Below are 19,943 nucleotides of genomic sequence, written 5' to 3' on the forward strand. Positions count from 1 at the left end.
TTAAAAATAATTTATTATGTATTTAACAGTAAAACCAAATAAGCATTTATTAATAACTGTTTATACTTAAAAATTAATTTCTATATGCAGTATTCCCATAGTGGATTGATGGTGCCTGCTGTATAGTCTCATTCTTCATTCATCTCTGTTATATATTTGTTCTTCCTTGATCATCGTTGTAGTCAATATATATTCTATTCCTCTAGTTCTTTTTTCTATGCTTTATATAAATTTTTGCAGATTTCTTATTATTCTTCATATATCATTGTAATGACTTTGTTCTAGTATTCTCTTAAAGTGATATATCATAATCTATTCAGCCATTTAGCAATTGTTGGACATTTAAGTTGTTTCTAGTACTTTTAGAGTATATTTCCCAAAATGGGCTCATTAGGTCATAGGATAAGACTATTTATTTATTTATTTATTTATTCATTCATTCATTCATTCAATTAGGCAGTTGGGGTTAAGTGATTTGCTCAGGGTCACACAGCTAGTAAGTTACAAGTGTTTGGTCTAAGGCCGGATTTGAACTCAGGTCCTCCTGACTTCAGGGCCGGTACTCTATAGATTATTTTTGTGACTTGTCATTACTGCATAGCTCTCCAAAGAGATTCTATTAATTTTCTTTTTTTATTACTGAAACTTAAATACATAATAAGAAAAGAAAAAGAAACATTATAAGCTTAAATATTGAAACTTAAATACATAATAAAAAAGGGGGAAAAAAGCATGTCATGTCCACATCAGAACATAAGATAGGATTTTAAATATATAGCAACAAATTTCCATTTCAAGAAAGCCTATGTAATAAGTACTACACATTGTGTTAAGAGCAGTCTCTTTTCTTTGCTTCCTTGTTAGTTTTCTTTTGTTCTCTCGTGTACTTTTTACTTTGTTCTTTTTACCCCCAACCCTCCCCCGCCAAGGCTACAATTAAACGTGGATATATTTACATATAGATGTAGATATATAGATATACATATACTTGTATATACATACATATGTACATACATACATACATACACACACATATACTTTCCCTAACAAATTCTACTTCTGATCTTTGTTTTTATGTTTATGCATATCTCTTATTTCCTATCCTACATAACTCCTCTACTTTATTTCTACACTCTATCTTGCCCTCCCATTACTTAACCTAGCCCCCCTTCCAAGAATCCCTCCCTCACCTTCCATTCCCTTTAATCTAAACACCTTTCTATACTGTCCTTGATTCTATTAATTTTAAATGCCATCAGTAATATATATGTACCCATTTCTCCATAATCCTATTAGCGTCATACTTTTAACTATTTTTTTTTTTTACCAATTTTTGGCAAGTATAAAGTAGAACCTTGATGTTGTTTTAATTTGTATTTATCTGATAATTAGTAAGGTTGAAATTTTTTTCAAGTAATTATTTAAATATGTGTATACTCATTTATGAATTGCCTTTTCATATCTTTTGATTTGTTCAGTGGTGAACTGCATATTTCTCTTGAATATTTGTATCAGTTCCTTATACAATTTAGGTGTCAGGATTTTATCTGTTATATTTGTGGCCAGTAATTTCCCATATGGTTTTTTTCCTAATTATATTCTTGTTGTAGTGTAGGATTTTCTTTTTTTATATATTGACATCCTTTGATATATAATCAAATTTTTATGTTCTGTCATTTCTTGTTTAATAATCAATTATCTGTTCTCAGTTTTTAAAAAATAGATTGTTCCCTCTGCCTCCATAGCATGATGCTCATCTGACCTTTTCTGTCTCCTCAAAGAGCTACCACTTTAATTCATGCCCCTCATATCTTCTCACTTAGACCAGGGTTGTCAAACTCACTGCTTATGGGCCACAGAACTCCCGAGTATTGCCTGAACTAGATTAAAATGTAATTGGAAAATGTTTAACAAAATCTATAATAAAGTATAGATAATGTTGATTTGTAGTTTTCTATGTCAATATACAGCCAGCAGGGATCCATTTCTATTTAAGTGTAATGCCACTGACCTAAACTATTGCAATGGCCTACTCATTAGGCTCCCTAACTCTCTCTTCCCATTCCAGTCCATAATGCTATCATAGTAATTTTACATAAGTGCAGATCTTACCATGTCATTCTCCTATTCAATAAATTCTAATTGCTCTGTTATCTCTAAGATAAAATATAAACTCCTCTGTTTAGCTTTCAAAGCTCTTTACAACCTGGCCCCAACCTATCTTTCCATTCTAATTGGATAGTACTCCACCTCTCAAACTCTTTTATCCATAAACTGCCTTCTCTCTGTTCCTCAGACATGACTTTCATCTCTGTGCTTATACACTGGCCATCCCCCTTGTCTGGAATGCACTCATTTCCTCCTGTGTGCTTCATAGAATCCCTCTCTTCCTTCAAGATGCAGATTGAACACCAGCTTCCATGTGAAGACTTTCCTGATGTTCCTCAACTGCTAGTACCCTCCCTACTAACTTATATTATATTTAACTGTTTTATAGGTATCTTTATTTATTCTTTTTGTTTATTCTTTATGTGTTTATATATACCTTTATTATCTTCCCAGTTAGAACATAAGCTCCTTTTGATTAGGAACTAGTTCATTTATTATATTCATATCCGTAGCAAATAGTATGGCCCGTAGTAGGCACTTAATACTTACTGAATGGTTGCTTTTATAATTCATTTTCTATGACTGGAATTTTTATGATATATGTTATGAGTTAAAGTTTTAAATTTATCTTTTTTCATGTTGCTATCCAGTTTTCCCATTTCCTGACACTTAAGTGATAATTCTTTACCCTAGTTTTTTATTTTCTCTAGGTTTACTTTGTATGTTTATTTGGTTCTGTTTCTGAGATTTCTCAGCACAGTTCCTGATATATAGTAGGTGCTTAATAAAGCTTTATTGATTGGTTACTGTTCTGTTCCACTGATCTTTATTTAAATTTTGGATCAATATTAAAAAAAATTAATAAGAATTGCTTTGTAATAGATTTTAAAGTCTAGAAGGGCAAATTCTACCATCCTTTGTTTTTCTCCCTCCAAACTGACCTTTGGCATATTTGCCTTTTGTTTTTCTGTTTTAACTTTTGTTATGATTAAACCCACCTCTACTTAGGAAACTGTTGGTATTTTCATTGGCATTATAATGAAATCTGTTATGGAATATTGTCATTTTTACTGAATTAATTTGATTTCTCTATGAGCACTGAATTTCTCTCAAGGTAGTTAGCTCCTCCTCTATTCTGTCACTACAGTTTTATAGTTCTCCTTATAAAAAGTCATATTTGTGGCTAGATAAGGCATAAGCTATTAGATGGAGAGATCTCCATAATATATGACAACTGATCTATAATTGGCAGGGAACAACATGAAAAAAAAGATAAGTCTAGGCTTTACCAAGAATTTTGTTTTGTCAGATGCAAATGAACCATTAATTTAAAAGTTGTAAACCAGGATATTTAGTTTTTGAATGAGTTCCAAGTTAACTGAAAATTAGTTCTGCTCCAAATTTAACTCTACAGTAAAATTTTACATAAAATTTATACATTATAATAGCTAATATGAATTTAAAGGGAGAAAATAGACAAGGAGTTCATCCACAAACCTTTTTAATTGTTTTGACTTTTTTAAAAGAAGACCTTGGGGCAGCTCGGTGGTACAGTGAATAGAGCTCTGGCCTGAGAGTCAGGAGGACTTGAGTTCAAATCTAGCCTCAGACACATAATACTTACTAGCTGTGTGACCTTGGGCAAGTCACTTGACCCTGATCGTCTCACCAAAAAAAAAACAAAACCTTAAGATAAAGTTCATTATTTAGTTGCCAAGAAAATTCAATTGAGGTTTAAAGTAATTACATAAACTTTCTTATAGGTCTATAGAAGAAAGCTTTAATCTGTCAGATGAAAGCTGTGGCGCAAATCCTGGAATTGTTAGGAAAAAGAAGATTGCAATTGGTGTAATTTTTTCACTTTCCAAAGATGAAGATGAAAATAGCAAATTTAATGAATTCTTTTTTTCACACTTTCCTCTCTTTGAAAGCCACATGAACAAATTGAAGAGTGCAATAGAACAAGTAAGTAGTTTTCACATTTAGTTTTACATTTGTTTATACTTTTTTAATTTCTTACATGCTGGGCTAGGAAGATGTTCATTTATTCATTCAACTGGAGATTTACTGAATGCCTGCCACATTATTACAGGTACAATATAGGAGGCTATGGATATTTCTAAGACTCAGTTCTGGCTTTTTTTTTTTTTTTTTTTTTTTTTTTAATTTTTAAAGGGGCAGCTATGTGGCACAGTGGATAGAGCACTGGCCCTGGAGTCAGGAGGACCTGAGTTCAAATCCAGCCTCAGGCACATAATACTCACTAGCTGTGTGACTCTGGGCAAGTCACTTTACCCCAATTACCTCACTCTCCTCCCCACATAAAAGGCAGAAAAAAAATTTTAGTTCTTTTTATTGAGTTCCAAATTCTCTCCTCCCTGTACCTCCCCCTTCCATTCAGAAGAAAAGCAACTGTATCATTATACATGTCATTCAAAACATATTTCCATATTTGCCATGTTGAAACAAAAAAAAGGGGGGGGCAAGGAAAAGTAAAGTGAAAATAATGTGCTTCAGTCTGCACTCCAAGTTCATCAATTCTCTCTCAGAGGTAGATAGTATTTTTCACCATGAGTCATTTAGAATTGTGGTTCATCGTACTCATCAGAATAGCGAAGTCTTTCACAGTTGACCATCATTGCATTAATGCTATTTACTATGTGCTATATTCTCCTGGTTCTGCTCCCTTCCCTTTGCATCAGTTCATATAAGTCATCCCAGGTTTTTCTGAAACCCTCCTGCTCATCATTTCTTAGAACAGAGTAGTACTCCATCACAATCATATAATATAACTTGTTCAGCCATTCCCCAGTTGATGGGCATCTCCTAAATTTCCAATTCTTTGCCACCACAAAAAGATCTGCTGTAAGTCCTAGCTTCTAAGGAGCTGATAATATAGTAGGTGGGTTGTGACATAGGCATCAATGTAAAATCAGAGAGTCAGGGAGGTGTAGAATGTTAATGGTAGTTCAGAAGAGAAACAGAACATTTCCAGTGGAGGTAGAGAAATGAGAAAACGATTCAGAAACGGTTTTTTGGAAGAAATAGAATTTGTGTTGGACCTTAAAGAATGGGTAGACTTTTGCCAGGTAGAAGAAACAGTATATGAACTAAATCACAAAAGTTTTGGAAAATATATATTGCATATTCAGAAAGACAAGTTGGCAAGCATTTATTAAGTACCTACTTTGTGCCAGGTACCATGTCAAGTGCTTGGGTATACAAAGAAAGCCAAAAATCAGTTCTAGCTCTCGAGGAACTTAACAGTCTAATAGAGTAAAGAACATGAAAACAACTGTGAAGAAACAGCAGGTGTGTGTAGTAACTTGGAGATGATCTTAGAGAAAAGGCACTGAGATTAAGGAAGACTAGGAAAAGCCTCATGCAAAAAGTGGAACTTTAGCAGGGACCTGAAGAAAGCCAGGGAAGCTAGGAGACAGAAATAAGGAGGGGAGAATTCCAGGCATGGGGGAGATACAGTGAAAATGTACTGAGTCAGGAAATGGAGTGTCTTGTGTGAAGAACAACCAAGAGACTGGTGACCTGTATCATAAAGTACATGAAGGGGAATGAACTGTAAGAAGAGTTTGATTCTGGAGGTAATTGAGAGCTATTGCAGTTTATTAAATGGAGAAATAGCATGGTCAGACATGTGCCATAGGAAGATCACCAATAGCTGAGTGTAAGATGAACTAGAGTGGGGGCAGCCATAATGCAGGGAGGCCTTTCGGAAAGCAATTGCAATAGTCAAGGGGTAAAGAGATCGGTGTCTGCACTAGGATGGTGGCAATGTCAAAGGAGAAAAGGGGACATATACAGAAGATGTTGCAAATCAACAGGACTTGGACAACTGATTGGATATGAGGGGTGACAAAGAGTATGGAGTTGAGATTGACACCTGGGTTGCAGGCCTTGGTGACTGAGAAAATGATAGTATACTTGACAGTAATAGAGAAATTAGGAAGAGGGGAGAAGTTTAGGCAGGGGGAGGAGCAAAGATAATGAGTTCAGTTTTGCATATTTTGAGTTTAAGATGTTTATAGGACATCTAGTTCCAAAAGTCCAATAGGTAGGCTAGAGATGTGAGTCTGTGTGTCCAGATAAATAGATCTGAGAATCATTTGCATAGAGATGGCAGTTAGATCCACAGGAGCTGAAGCAATTACCAAATGAAATAGTTTAGGAGAAGAAAAGAGAGCTTAGGACGGAAGAATCTTGAGGGACAACAAGGGTTAGTGGGTATAATTTAGATGAAGATCCAACATAGGAGGCTGATAAGGAGTGCTCAGACAGAGAGAAAAAAAAACAAGAGAAAGTAGTGTCATGAAAACCTAAAGAGAAGAAAGTAGCAAAAAGAGGATGATTGACAGTGTCAGACACTGCAGAGAGATCAAGAAGTGCAAGAATGATTTGGCAATTAAGAGATCATTTGGTAACTTTGGAAAGTGTAATTATAATGACCAAGCTTTGCCTCCTAAAGAGATGTGAGAAATTGCACTTCCTTCCTTTCTTTGAAGATGTGGGGGCTATGGGTATGGAACATTTTGTATACTGTTAAACTCAAGTGATAAGTATATTGGTTTTACTAAAATACTCTTCCTTTTTTATAGGATTTGCCTCTTTGGGCAAGGGATGGGGGAAAATATATTTGAAAATGAATCTTATATAAACCAAAAAAAAAGTCAGTAAAAATAAAATTCCATTTCAGTATCTAAGAAAAAGAAGAAAGTATTTCTCAAGGTTAAGATCACAGTGAGGACTCCAGTTTTTGACTATGCACTGGGTACATGAATGGGAATAGTAAGAGGTATTAGAAAGGCTGGAGCTGTATCAAATGTTGTTGACAGAAACCTTACCTCTAAAATGTCAGGAGCCAGTGTGAGCTTTCTTTTTAGTTACAGTCAAATCACTTTGGTTAACAAGGTAATTCTGTAAAGCCCAGAAAGTTTTACAACGAATTCCTTTATGTTAACATTGTATACCTTGACAGTTTCAGTGAAAAGATTCAAAATATGAAAACTTTGAAATCTTTTATAACATCCAGTGACAAGTACAAAGTATAAAGCCACCATAAATACATGTGCCTCCTCTGTCTTTCCCTAGATAGGAAAGTTGGCAGTCTGTTCAAGGTTTTCTAAAAATAGGTGTTTGGCTTCTTAGTTCTATAGACAGGTGAGAAAGGAAATATGTGACTGTTTTCCCTTTTCTTTCCCTGTTTTGACCATGGTTACTATAAAAATTATATATTTCATGATTATTTTCAAGGCTATGAAAATGAGTCGAAGGTCAGCTGATGCCAGTCAGCGGAGTTTGGCATATAATCGTATTGTAGATGCCTTAAATGAATTCAGGTAAGTATTGTTTTTCTGGCCTTTTATGATATGGTGGTATGTCTGTGTGTACATAGACTGTTTTCTGTCCCTGTTATTCTTATATACTTATCTTGATATAAGTATTTTTGAAACTAGTGAACCCAGGATTCAAAATTAAAATGAAGTCTAGTGGGTTGGTGGAATACCAGTTGTGCATAGAGTACAGTCATAACAATGCTTAACACAGTGACTGGCACATAGGAGATGCTTAATAAATGTTTATTGAGTGAATAAACAAATGAATGAATGTATTTGGGAGCCACCAATCCTATGAGTTTGAATCCTCGGCCATCTGAGGAGGAAATATATCAAGAAGTATTCCCCCATCTGCGTGTTAATGGCCAAATAATTAGCTCTCCAGCAGAGAAGAGGTCTCTCTTTTCTTATTCATCCTAGAATACATTTATATTTCCAAATACCAGCTACCAGGAATATAGTAATTTTTTTGCTTTGTGTCACAGAAGGCACTTAGATACATTTCTTTCTAGGCACAGAAATAATCTCCCATGTATTCAAACTTTTGCACAGACTTAGGCTTACATTCTTGCTCTGTGATAGTCAAAATTAAGAGTTTCACTTACTTTTTTAAAAAAGTTAATATAGTTAACTGAAGAGAAAATGGTAGTCACAGTTTTGCTGATTACTGTATCCATAGCTAGTAATACCCACCCCAGCCTGACCATCTGCTTCAGCTTTCTATTAGAATGCTGTGGATAAAGCAATAGAACTACATTTTTTAGGAAGATGTTCTGAAAAAATATTTCCAAAAAAAATTTTGCACACTTTTTTGTAAGAATGAATATCCCATGTTGGGAGTATTCATTCAGAATTTTTTAGGAAACACTGCACTAGACTAAACTTGTGCTTCAAAAGAATAGGCCTCATTTTTAGCAATAATCATTAGCAAAGACTTTAAACTCTCTAGTCAGTAATCTGTAAGTTTGCATTAAAGTAACAATTATAAAATATCTTTTAGTTGGTGACAGAAATAGCACGATTAAGTATATCTGTGTATTTGGTTATGATTTTAACTTGATTTATGTCTATTAACCAAGCTACTTGTCTGAAGTCTTGTTTTGGTTTGGTTTTACTTAGGTTTAGCTTTTAATCTTCAGGTTCCTTTGTGGGTTTAAGTTATTCTCATAACTTTTCTTTGCATCCCAGAAACATTATGAAATGTGGCAATGCTAAAAAAATCTTTGGGAATGCTATATACATATATACATACACATATACATATGTACATACATATACACACACACACACACACATATATATGAGCATTAGTTTTCCAACATATTTTAACATTGTATGGCATTAGTTTTCCAACATATTTTAACATTGTGTGTCTGGACTATATGTGTAACACACATTTTTACCACCTTACTGTAATGAATTCCCTTAGGCATTTTTTGGGGGCAGTTTATTTCCCTTGAAAATGTGTTGAATGTGCATAAGAGCAAAAATACAAGAATTCATGAATTCTTCTGCCTTCAGCAGTTTTTAATGTGGAACATTTATGATCTGTCGTCCTTTTCATTATCGTTTGATACTTCAGATTGTTTCTGACCAAATGCAGAATGCCAAGTGTTTTATTCAGATGTATTGAATTGTGGGTCTTTTGTGATGGCTAAGTAAAGTATAGGAATAGGGATTAGACCTGTGATGTAATTAGTTTAGGGAATTCATGAGTGAAGAAATTCCCTCTACCAATGTAGGTCAGTCAATATGTGGCCCACAGGTAGCCTTAGGTACAATTTAGTGGCCTTGTTTCTATTTGAGTGTGACACTACTGTATTATACTATGCTCCCTCTCAGTGTGGAATATAAAGTAGAGAAAATAGCTCTAATCTTTGAGTATATCATAGGACTATAGATCTTAAACTTGAAGAGGCTTCAGAGGCCATCTTATCAGTATCTTAATTTACAGATGAGAAAACTGAGACCTAGGAAGGTTTTGTTTTGCCTACGTTAACATAGCATCTGAGAGAGGATTGAAAGCCAGCGTTTCTGATTCAGAGCCAATACTTTTTCCACTGCATTATGTGGATCATCCATCATTCCCTTATGCTGAGAAAATAATTATTAACCGATGTATCAAGATATGTTCCTATCTGTGCATTTGAACAGTTACCTCCTACCAAATTTAAGCTAAGAAAAAATCAATTCCTCTTTCTACTAGTTATTTGATTTTCTGTTTTCTTTTTCCTTATTTTTAAAAAATTAATCTCTAATGACAGTTAACATGGCATACTTGTCTTTTCACTTCTCCCAGGGGGAAAAGAGCTCTTCATCTCAGCAAGCACTATTTGTATTCACTTGAAGTAAGAGATAATGTATAATCCTTTGAGTCTGCATTTTGTAATTTTTGAGAAATCTTGTCTTTATGAACTAATTACTACATCAATAATTTGTTGATAAATACAAGATTTCTCAAAAATTACAAAATACTTCATTTTACCTTAGTCTTTTCCTTGTCATTATTACAACCTCTGTTACTTCCATCTCTTTCTGTTCTTCACTGTTCTGTTTGTGCTCTGCTAATCTTACACCCTGGGTTGCTACTACATCCACTTTACTTGTTTCAGCTCTCATGCCACTGAATGAGAATCATGAAATCAAGGTAAATGAGTTCACTATAAATTCATACCTAGTTTTAACTAGGTCCTCACTGATGTGCAGCCATCTTTTGTTCTTCCCTGATTCATTTTTTTAAACAGTTCTGTAGTAGCCTTTTCAAACCTCTACTCTTTTCTCAAGTCCCCTATGCCACAGGACACTTCCCTAAGCAGCAAAACTCATTCCATTTCACTAAAAAAATCAAAGCTTTCCATTGTGAACTCTCTTATCTTCCCAACTACACACATCAAAATCCCTCTACCTCTTCACCCTTGTTTTCCTTCTTAACATTCAATGCAGAATATGTGACCCATTTCCTTGTCAAAACTAATCCTGCTATTCATGCCCTTGCCCTTGATCTCGTTCCCCAGTGGTTCACTACCCCAAAGAGGAAGATCTCTTCTCCAAGAGCTTTTGCTATTGATCGTTCTCTCTTTCATTTTAAAACTCTCCTTGTCTCTTTACTGGCTCTTGTTCTGCTGCCTAAAAGCATGCCCCAGTTCTTTCCTCCCTTAAAAACCTTCATTTTCCCCTGCTATCTCCTGAAACTATTTTATCTCTTACCCTATCCACTGGCAAGCTTGGTCATTTATACTCATTGCTTCTGCTTTCTCTCCATCCACATACTTCTCAACCTTTGCAATTTGGTTTCCAACCCTCACTATTCAACTGAAATTGCTTTCTCAAAAGAGTATCAGAAATTTCTTAACTACTAATGATATATGAAAAATGTCTTGTAAACCTTCAAGCAATATGTAAATGTTACTATTCTACGTCCTATTTGACTTGTCTACAGCTTTTGACACTGTTGACCACCTACTCCTCCTTGGATTCTCTCTTGTTCCTTTTGTTTCTGTGACATTGCTCTCTCCTGGTTCAATTCTTACCTCTGTAAAACCTTCCATCTCAGTTGATGGATTGTTATCCATTTTCCCCTAGAATACTGTTTTAGATTCCTATTTTCTCCTGTGGCTAGAAGTTTCATCCCTTTCTACCAGTTTAATTATCAGTCTCTGCGCAGATGATTTGTAAATCTTTATTGCCTAGGGCAGCTAGGTGGCACAGTGAATAGAGCATGATCCCTGGAGTCAGGAGGACCTGAGTTCAAATCCAGCCTCAGACACTTAACACTCACTAAGTGACTCTGGGTAAGTCACTTAACCCCAATTGTCTCAACAACAACAACAAAAAATCTGTATTACTTAGCCCCAGTCTCTTTCCTGAAGTCTCGTCCCAAATATCCACCTAGAAGTGCCATTTTCCTGGAGTAATGCAACATGTACATAGTTAACTAAACTTAATTACAGTGTTGTTTGAGGAAAGTGGCACTAACTGGGAGGATTGGGAAAGGTATCTGAAACCCAACATGGGCGAGTCAGAACTCATTACCTTTTACCCCTATTAGCCTGCTGCTCCCCTAAACTTCTTTATCACCATTAAGTTACCCAGATTCATAACCTTGAAATAATCCCATAGTTTTCCACCTGTGTCTCACCATACCTCCAAAAACTCTCTTGAATACATAGCATTCTCTCCAGGCATCACTATTTGCCTGGACTATTGCAATAAGTCTCCCTGTTTCCATTCTCTTCTCCTTCCAACCCATCCTCCATACACCTGCCATATATTCTATCTCCTCTACAGGTTATCATTAAATTTCATTGGCCGGCCATCTGTTGCTTAAATGATAAAATTCAAACTTCTCATTCTGGCATTTTAAGGGTCCTCCACAGTATAGCTTCAACTTGGCTTTCCAACATAATTTCACATTAACCCCTTTCATGCATTCTTCATTCAATCCAGACTTTTGCTTGCATTCCAAAAATTCAACAGACCTCCCCACCTCTGTGTCTTCATATATGTTATCATCAATTCCTGAAATGAAATCCTTCCTCATCTCCCTCTCAGAATCCTTTCCTTAGGATGATAGGATCATAGTTAGAGCTGGAAGGTACCTCAGAAGCCATAAAGTCTGACCTCACTTTAAAGATAAGGAAACTCAGCTCAGGTACCACATCTTCTCTGAAAATTTTCCCATTACGTCTATCGTGCTCTCTCCTTCCTTATACTTTATAACTGGTTATTTTTGTGTACATGTTATATCTCCCCAGGATGGTATAAGCCTTTTGAGATCAAGAACTACTTTTGTCTTTGTTTCCCCAGACCTACTGTATACCCTTGGCAGATAGGAGATTTTTAATAAGTGCTCATTAAATTGAATTTAATTCATCTAAAAATGTGTCTGTTGAAGTCCAAAATGCTAAGTTTTTTTTAAGCCTACAAAGGTGGTGTAATGCAGGGGTGAGGAACCTGTGGCCTCGAAGTCACATGTGGCCCTCAAGTGTGAACCTTTGACTGAATCCAAACTTCACAGAACAAATCCCCTTAATAAAAGGTTTTGTTCTGTAAAACTTGGACTACCCAACGACCTAAAAGGCATCAAGTTCCCCACCCCTGGTATAATGGATTGATAAGGGAATTTTTGAATTGGATAAAAATTCCTCTGAGTTATGTGGTATAGTAGAAAGATTATGACTTGAGAACCTGGATTCAGAGCCGATCTCTAATACTGAAACTTTTTATAGTGTCGTGTTAGTGGATAGAGTGCTAGACTTAGATTCAAGGCCTGGGTTCAAATCCCACATTAACACTTACTAGCTATAGAACCCCTCATGTAGCCTCTGTGGGGCCCAGGCAAACTCCCTTAGACTTATCTAGTGAGTAATAGATGAATTGCAATCCAGATGTGTGACCTATATTAGCAGTTAGGAATTCCCTGGGATGATAGAATCATTGTTCCTTCACATACTTCCCGTATTTACAGATAGAGTTGTTTTAAGAAGGTTTCTACATGATTCTAAACCATGAATTCTACATAATTTATTGAGTAAAATGTTGGTGATTTTTTCTTTCATCTTTTTTTTAATTTAGCATTTCCTATCAAATATTTGTTATTTATTTATCTTGTTATGGCATACATAGGTGAGAAGGACCCTTCAAGCTCAAAATATCAAAGTTATTATATTCTTTAGGTACTGAGGAGAAGGCTTTGGGATTAATTCAATTTGAGATTATATGATTGCTATCCTTTAAATTGTGTCTTATTTAAGTTTTAGTCTATAATTTTAAGACTTAGAATAGCTGCAAAGCTACAAAAACACTAAACCATTCTGACTAGCCTTTGAGATATGTAAAATAATGTAGGCATCCCTTCTCTTTCTTTCCTTTCTCATCTTCTAACTGAGAAAAGGTCAATTCTGTTGCATATTTGTTTTATACAGCTTGTATCCTGCAGGCACAGGTGTGTTAGCAACTCAGTGTTTATATTTCATTTTGTTGACTTTCTTAACTGAGAATACAGCTCAAGAATTAGAGATGAGAAGTAGAGGTGAAAACTGGTTTGAGCTTGAAACATCCAGCTAGAATTTCAGAGAGGTAGATTTCTGTTCTGTATATGGAGAAATATCCTAAGAAGAGCTCTGCAGAAGTAGAATGGGTTATCTTGGTATGGATAATGAGTCCTCTGTCACTTCAGAGTGAAGAGGGATATTGTCGAGGGGATTCCTGTTTGGATATGGGTTGGACTTGAGGACTTTGGAAGTCTCAACTCTTGAGATTCAGTGATTCCAGAACTCACAAGTACTCTTTTTAATTGATTAAAACCCTAAATTTTGTTCACTTATTCCCTTCTCTCTTTCATACTATATGCTCTTAAAATATCAGCAACTAAAATAGTTCTTCCTACGCATTTGTAAAGCCTATTTTCACAGAATTTTCAGCCTGACACAGAGGATTAAAAATGACGTATGAAAATAAGTTTTCTTGAAATTTTAAGTTTCCCTAAATTCTCCCAGGGTTGTCTGTCCTAGTTAGGGATATTTATTGCCTTTGACTCAAACTATGTCCAGAAAACAAAATTCATCTATTTGAAATGGACACCTGTTGAGACCAATTCTCTCATAAAAGGCATACGTGAAGTATGGGGGTAACATTGAAAACTATATAATTATGGTGATTTGGATAGTTTACAGACAGTTTTGCCATATGCCACTCCACATAAATTAAGGTACTGCATAGTTTGAAATAAAAATGTTATGTACCAATGTGACATTCGAATGTGACTTCCTTGTCAGTGACATACAAATTGCCTCTCATTAACATGATAGTATTTTTGAGGCATGGAAAAGTCCTGATTGCTTTTAATTCATTTAAAGTTTAACTTGTCTTTCATGGCAGCTTCTTTCCAAAACTCGACATAAATCTTCTACATATATGAAAGGAATGTGGAATAAAGTCAGTTTTTAGTTTAAAATGTTGCAGTCCTTATTGTCTCACTTAAAATTTCTTTGTGGACATAGGCTGAAGTAGGTCATCCCAGAGATAGTTTAGAAAAATCCCCCTTATTTGCCTAAAAGAATTAATCTAAGCTTGTCAGTTCTGTTTCTATTTCTTGTTTACAACAGCAGAGTAGTAAATCCTTGCCCTTGGTTTCAGGACCATTATTTACATATCTGGTATTGAGGGTTCCCTTTACTGCAGTCACATGATTATTGGCTTGCTGCCAAGAGAATCTGCTTGGCTGGGAGGAAACACTATCAGTTACAGATGCAGCCAGAGTTACCAGAATAGTAAATAATGTCACAAGACCCATTTATTCCTCTCCACAAAAACATGGTTTGGAATATCTTGGGTTTAGGATGGAAGCAAGGTTTTATTTTTTCTCCTTCAGCTAACCAGAGGCAAATATTTGGCCATATTTTATTGTTGTAATAGAGTTCATGGGTTTGCTTATGAGCTTTGTGGTTGGCTGCACCTCATAATGTGAAGCCTAAAGGCATGGCACTTTTTCCTCTTGCCTTAAATGATACTTAATTTTTTTAAACTATTCTCTCTGAGGCTCTAGAAAGTGTGACCCCTTAACTGAATGCCCCACATACTTTTATGACCTCTTAACTATTTGAATTCATCTCAATTCAGCAACCATTAAGATCCTGCCACATGAAAGGTACTCTTTGGGTCTCTGCCTTCAAGGAGCTTGCAATGAAATCCACGGGTGTACAGTATATGAATAAAGTAGTATGATATGTTAGAATGCAATAAGGACATAAAAGAAATACAGACACAGTATTCTGTGAAAATTTGAGGAGAAAAAGATTACTGAGTATTTTGGGGAGTAGAAACCATAGAACACTGCATGTATAAGGCGGTGCCTGAGATAGGTATTGAAGGAAGGGAAATATTTCAACAAGGAAAGATAGAGAAAAGGTGCATTCCAGTTCTGGGGGCTGGATTGCACCAGTGCTTAGAGGTGGGAGAGTAGCCAGGATGAAAACTGCCAGTAGTTCATTTTGGCTGTAATTATGAGAATATGAACAAAAGTAGTTTGAAATAGAACTAGAAAGGCTAGTTCAGGAGTGGGGAATCTGTGGTCTCAAGGCCACATGTGGCCCTCTAGGTCTTTGACTATATCCAAACTTCACAGAATAAATTCTTTTATTAAGGGGATTTGTTCTGTGAAGTTTGGATTCAGTCAAAGGGCTGCACTTGAAGAGTTAGAGGGCCGCATGTGGCCTCGAGGTTGCAGGTTTCCCACCCTTGGTCTAGTTGGACTGTTAAAGGCCTTAAATGCCAAACTAAGGAGTTTTTTTTTTAATTCCACAGTTAGAAGGTTTTTGAATAGAGTAGTAATGTGAGGAATTAGGAAGATTAATTTGGCTTTTGTATAACAGGTAGATTGGTGGAAGAAAAAACTAGAGGTAGGGAGACCAACTGAGGCTATTTCAATAGTATGGGCAAGATATAAGGATGACTTGATAGAGTGGTGATAGTATAACTGAGGAGGGATATGCCTGGAAGATATAGCATGGAGATAGATTCAGTAGGACTTGAAAACTGATTAAATATAGGGCTTGAGAGAGTGAAAAGAAGCCAAGGTGATTTCAGGGTTTAATCTTGAGGAACTGTTTCATGATTTCATCAGAAATAGAAATTCAGCAGAAAAGGATAGGTTTTAAGAGGAAGATGGTAAGTTCATTTTTTAATATGTTAAGTCTAATGTGCCAGAATGACGAGGTGAAGATGTCCAGCAGACACACACAAATGCATATACATACACGCACCAAAGGAAAGAATGTAGGAAGAGCAGAAGGCGAAGACGGAGCTTTTGTAGAACACCTTCAGTTAGGGAGAGAGAAGAAGATAAATCAATGAAGAGGAACAATGAGTTTTCAAATGAATAAGAGAACCAGAAGGAGGAATGTCAAGCCAAAGCAGAGAAACCCTCCCTATCAAAGAAAGGGAATTTAACAGTGTTATAGGCTATTAAAAGGTCAAGGGAGAATGAGAATTAAGAAAGGGCCATTTGATTTGGCAATTGGTCATTGGTGACCCTTGGAGAGAGAAATTTCAGAAGAGAGTTGGATGGAAGCCAGATTATAGGGGGTTGAAAAGTGAGTGGATGGTGAGTCAGTAGATCTAGCCAGGGTTTCCTTTAAAAAAAAGTTTAGCAATTAAAAGAAGAGATAGAGCACTATGACTTAAGTAGATAGTGAGGTCAAAGGGGAAGGGTATTGTAATTTTTTGTTTTGTTTTGCTTTTAGAGTGAGAAGACTTAGTCATGTGTGTCAGCATGGGAAGAATCCATAAGAAAATGAAAAGTTGAAAATGAAATATAGAGAATGGAAAAGACTGATAGATCAAGCTCTGAGAGAAGAGAGAAGGGGATGGGAATTAGGGCACAAGTGAAAGAGAGAGCCTTGGCAATAAGAGGGACCATCTCATCTTCTGAGACTGGAGAGCAGAAAGGCTAAATGAAAATGGGAGAGAGAGTAGATTTTAAATCAAAGTGTAATTAGAAAAAAGAAGGTAGTTAAAGAGGAAAGTGTTTAAGTAAGTGCTATGCAAAATCCTTGAAGCTTAGTAGGAGCACAAATCATAGTATGCCACCTATCTGGGTTTGCTGCCCAGGAGATCCCTGTCTAGCAGATCCCAGATTTTCATCTTTATTACTGGCATTTTGGGTTTAAGAAAATGGATTAAATAACTTCACAAGGTCCTTTTTAGTTTGAGTAAAATCTGATATTCAGTGTTCAGCTAGATATAATGATTCTATGGTTTTTGGGTAAGTGCAAAAAGCAAGGAGAAGAAGTCATCTCACAATATGTGCAACTAACAGAGAGCAGAGGAGGAGGGGGAGGAAACAATTCTCCTAGGTTATATGTGTTGTTCAACCTAGAATTGTACATTCATTCAGGATCCAGGAATTCCTTTACCCTGTGTTGTGGTTTGTATGCCCTAGAGGAGTAAATTTTGACAAGACTCATACAAAACACATAAGTCATTATCCCTGAGACATGACCTCAGGTTGGGACCTCTGTATTCTTTCTTGGGAGCTGGTTCTAGCCCAAAAACCAACACTTGACTTTAGTTCAGTTCAGCAGACATACATTAAACATCTCCTGTGTTCAAGACACTGTGCTACGCACTGTGGATACAAGGATAAAAACAATAGTACTTTCCCTCAAGGACCTTACATTTTCTGGGAACGTTGGTGGAAAACATCTATACAATTAAGCATAATGCAAGATAAATCATGGTAAAAGAAGCATTAACAACTGAGTATATTAAGAAGAGATTTGTATAAAAGATAGCACCAGGAGCACCTTAAAGGAAAACTAGGAATTTGAATATTGGGGGAATAGAGTATAGTCTGATTTGACTGGATAATAGAATTAATGAAGGAGAGTAGTATCAGGTGAGGCTAAAAAAACATTGGGTGGCACCAGATTGAGAGAGCTTGAATATTAGGTACAGCACTGTTTGAATTTTAATCAGTAGGCATTTGGGAGCTACTAAAATGTTCTGAGCAAATGAATGAGAAATTTAACAAAGCTTACTTTATTAGGTTTAAGATGGTAGTTTTAGATACCTTCAGGACTGCCAGAGGGATATGATGGTGGGACTGAAGTTCAGGAATGAGATTAAGCTTGTCAGATAGATTTGAAAGTTAACTGTGTAAAAATGATACGTGAAACCAGAGGAATTCACTAAGAGATATAATGTAGACAGATCAGAGAAATTGGAGATTAAATGCCTGCTGTAAAGTGTTATGTGAGGTACAAAGAGAGAGATTATTACTGGAGGGGGGAAAGGGGCAGGGAATACTAGGCACAGTTTTCAGGTCTATACCCAAGCAAGATTAATCTTTTAAATTTGTTAAATTGAATTTATAGTTTGTGAGGTTGCAGTTTTACATTGTAGGAGTTAAGACCCATGATAATAAAATAAATCATTTTTGCACATATATCTGTAAGAATTTTGAATTTCTCTATCTAAATTTCTTTTTTAGAACAACAATTTGCAATCTCTACACGATGCCCCGGATTGGAGAACCTGTCTGGCTCACAATGATGTCTGGAATCTCTGAAAAGAACCAGCTTTGCCATCGTTTCATGAAAGAATTCACTTTTCTAATGGAAAATGCTTCCAAAAACCAGTATGGCCATTCTTTTTGTAACTACTTACATTCTTTTTAATGAACTCAACATTTCCCTATTGAGCAAATATAGTGTCTGTGAGATATAAGTTATAAGAGTACAAGAAAATGAAACACTCATAGTTCCTTTTTATATTGTTTAGTCTGTGCCTGTGATTTCATTAATATAGAGAACTCCCTAGTGTGGAAATTCCCTCAACCTGTGGGGATTGGCAGTATGTCTGTAATTTATAATCTTATTTCATTGCTTAGGGAGCTGAAAGGTTAAGCACTAACTTTGCACCTGGTCACACAGCTGCTCTGTGTCAGGCTAGTATGTATCACAGGTCTTCCTGGCTCTGGGGCTGGCTCTCTAACTACTACATCATGCAGCCTCTCAGAAGAGAATTATTAACATAAAGCGATATAAGGTAGGAAATAGAGCCAGTTAACCACATAGCCAAGGAATGAGGACAAATCAAAGTAAATATGGAATAATTTGCATTTCAAGAACTTGTTATTTTCATTGATGCAGCTCACAACCCTATATAACTTAATAGATGGTCTCTGAGAGTTGCTGTGGCCAAAAAATTCATCACCTTTCAGTCAACCTGCTAAGTAGCCTCTTCAAATTTAGCTAGCTATTTATTTGGCCAAGGCATACATTTTATTTGTGGACCTATAGCTGAGGCATTTCTGACTGGTAGGGCATACCTATTAGAGCTAGTATAACCTTCAAGAAGGCACTCCCATGCCACAGTGTGGGGTAGAACTTGAGTAGAGGAATAGTGTATATACAATAAATTAGAATTCCCCATATTTTACCATAAATTTTGCTCTAGGATACCTATTACCACGCGCTTAGGTGGATGGAGCACTGGGGTTGGAATCAGGAAGACCTGAGTTTCAAATCTGGCCTCAGACACTTACTAGCTGTGTGACCCTGGGCAAGTCACTTAACCCCTATTTGCCTCAGTTCCCCACCTATAAAATGGGGACACACTGGAGAAGGAAATAGAGTGTTTTACCAAGAAATTCCCATGGACAAGTCCATGGGGTCATGAAGAGTCAGACACAACTGAACAACAAAACAAGACAACAAAACCTATTACTACAAGTTCTACCCACAACAATTCATGAAAAATCTTAGAATGAGAAAATTATTTAGGTCTTAGTGACAGAACCTGCCTGATAGATCCAGGTAAACAAAAACTTATTAAGTGCTTGTTATGTGCAAAGGTACTATGCTAGGTGCTGGGGATACAAAAGTAAAAATAATCCCTATATTCAAAGAGTTTATATTCTAAATAGAATATATTCTATTTTCTTTCTTTCTTTCTTTCTTTCTTTCTTTCTTTCTTTCTTTCTTT

The 19,943-nt window shown here is 36.0% G+C and overlaps 1 protein-coding gene across 3 annotated transcripts in view; it reads left to right on the forward strand.

Annotated features, from left to right (window-relative positions):
- The window catches only part of FNIP1 (folliculin interacting protein 1), a 142,671-nt gene that overhangs the window by 105,431 nt on the left and 17,297 nt on the right, over nucleotides 1-19,943 (forward strand). For all 3 annotated transcript variants that reach the window (XM_027849150.1, XM_027849152.1, XM_027849151.1), the window contains 3 exons: nucleotides 3,873-4,074; nucleotides 7,375-7,460; nucleotides 18,448-18,594. In XM_027849150.1, the coding sequence (XP_027704951.1) occupies nucleotides 3,873-4,074; nucleotides 7,375-7,460; nucleotides 18,448-18,594 (435 nt within the window). The remainder of the gene's footprint in view (nucleotides 1-3,872; nucleotides 4,075-7,374; nucleotides 7,461-18,447; nucleotides 18,595-19,943) is intronic.

Source organism: Vombatus ursinus, unplaced genomic scaffold, assembly GCF_900497805.2.
Source record: "Vombatus ursinus unplaced genomic scaffold, bare-nosed wombat genome assembly UNPS02007284.1, whole genome shotgun sequence".
Classification (NCBI taxonomy): Eukaryota; Metazoa; Chordata; class Mammalia; order Diprotodontia; family Vombatidae; genus Vombatus; species Vombatus ursinus.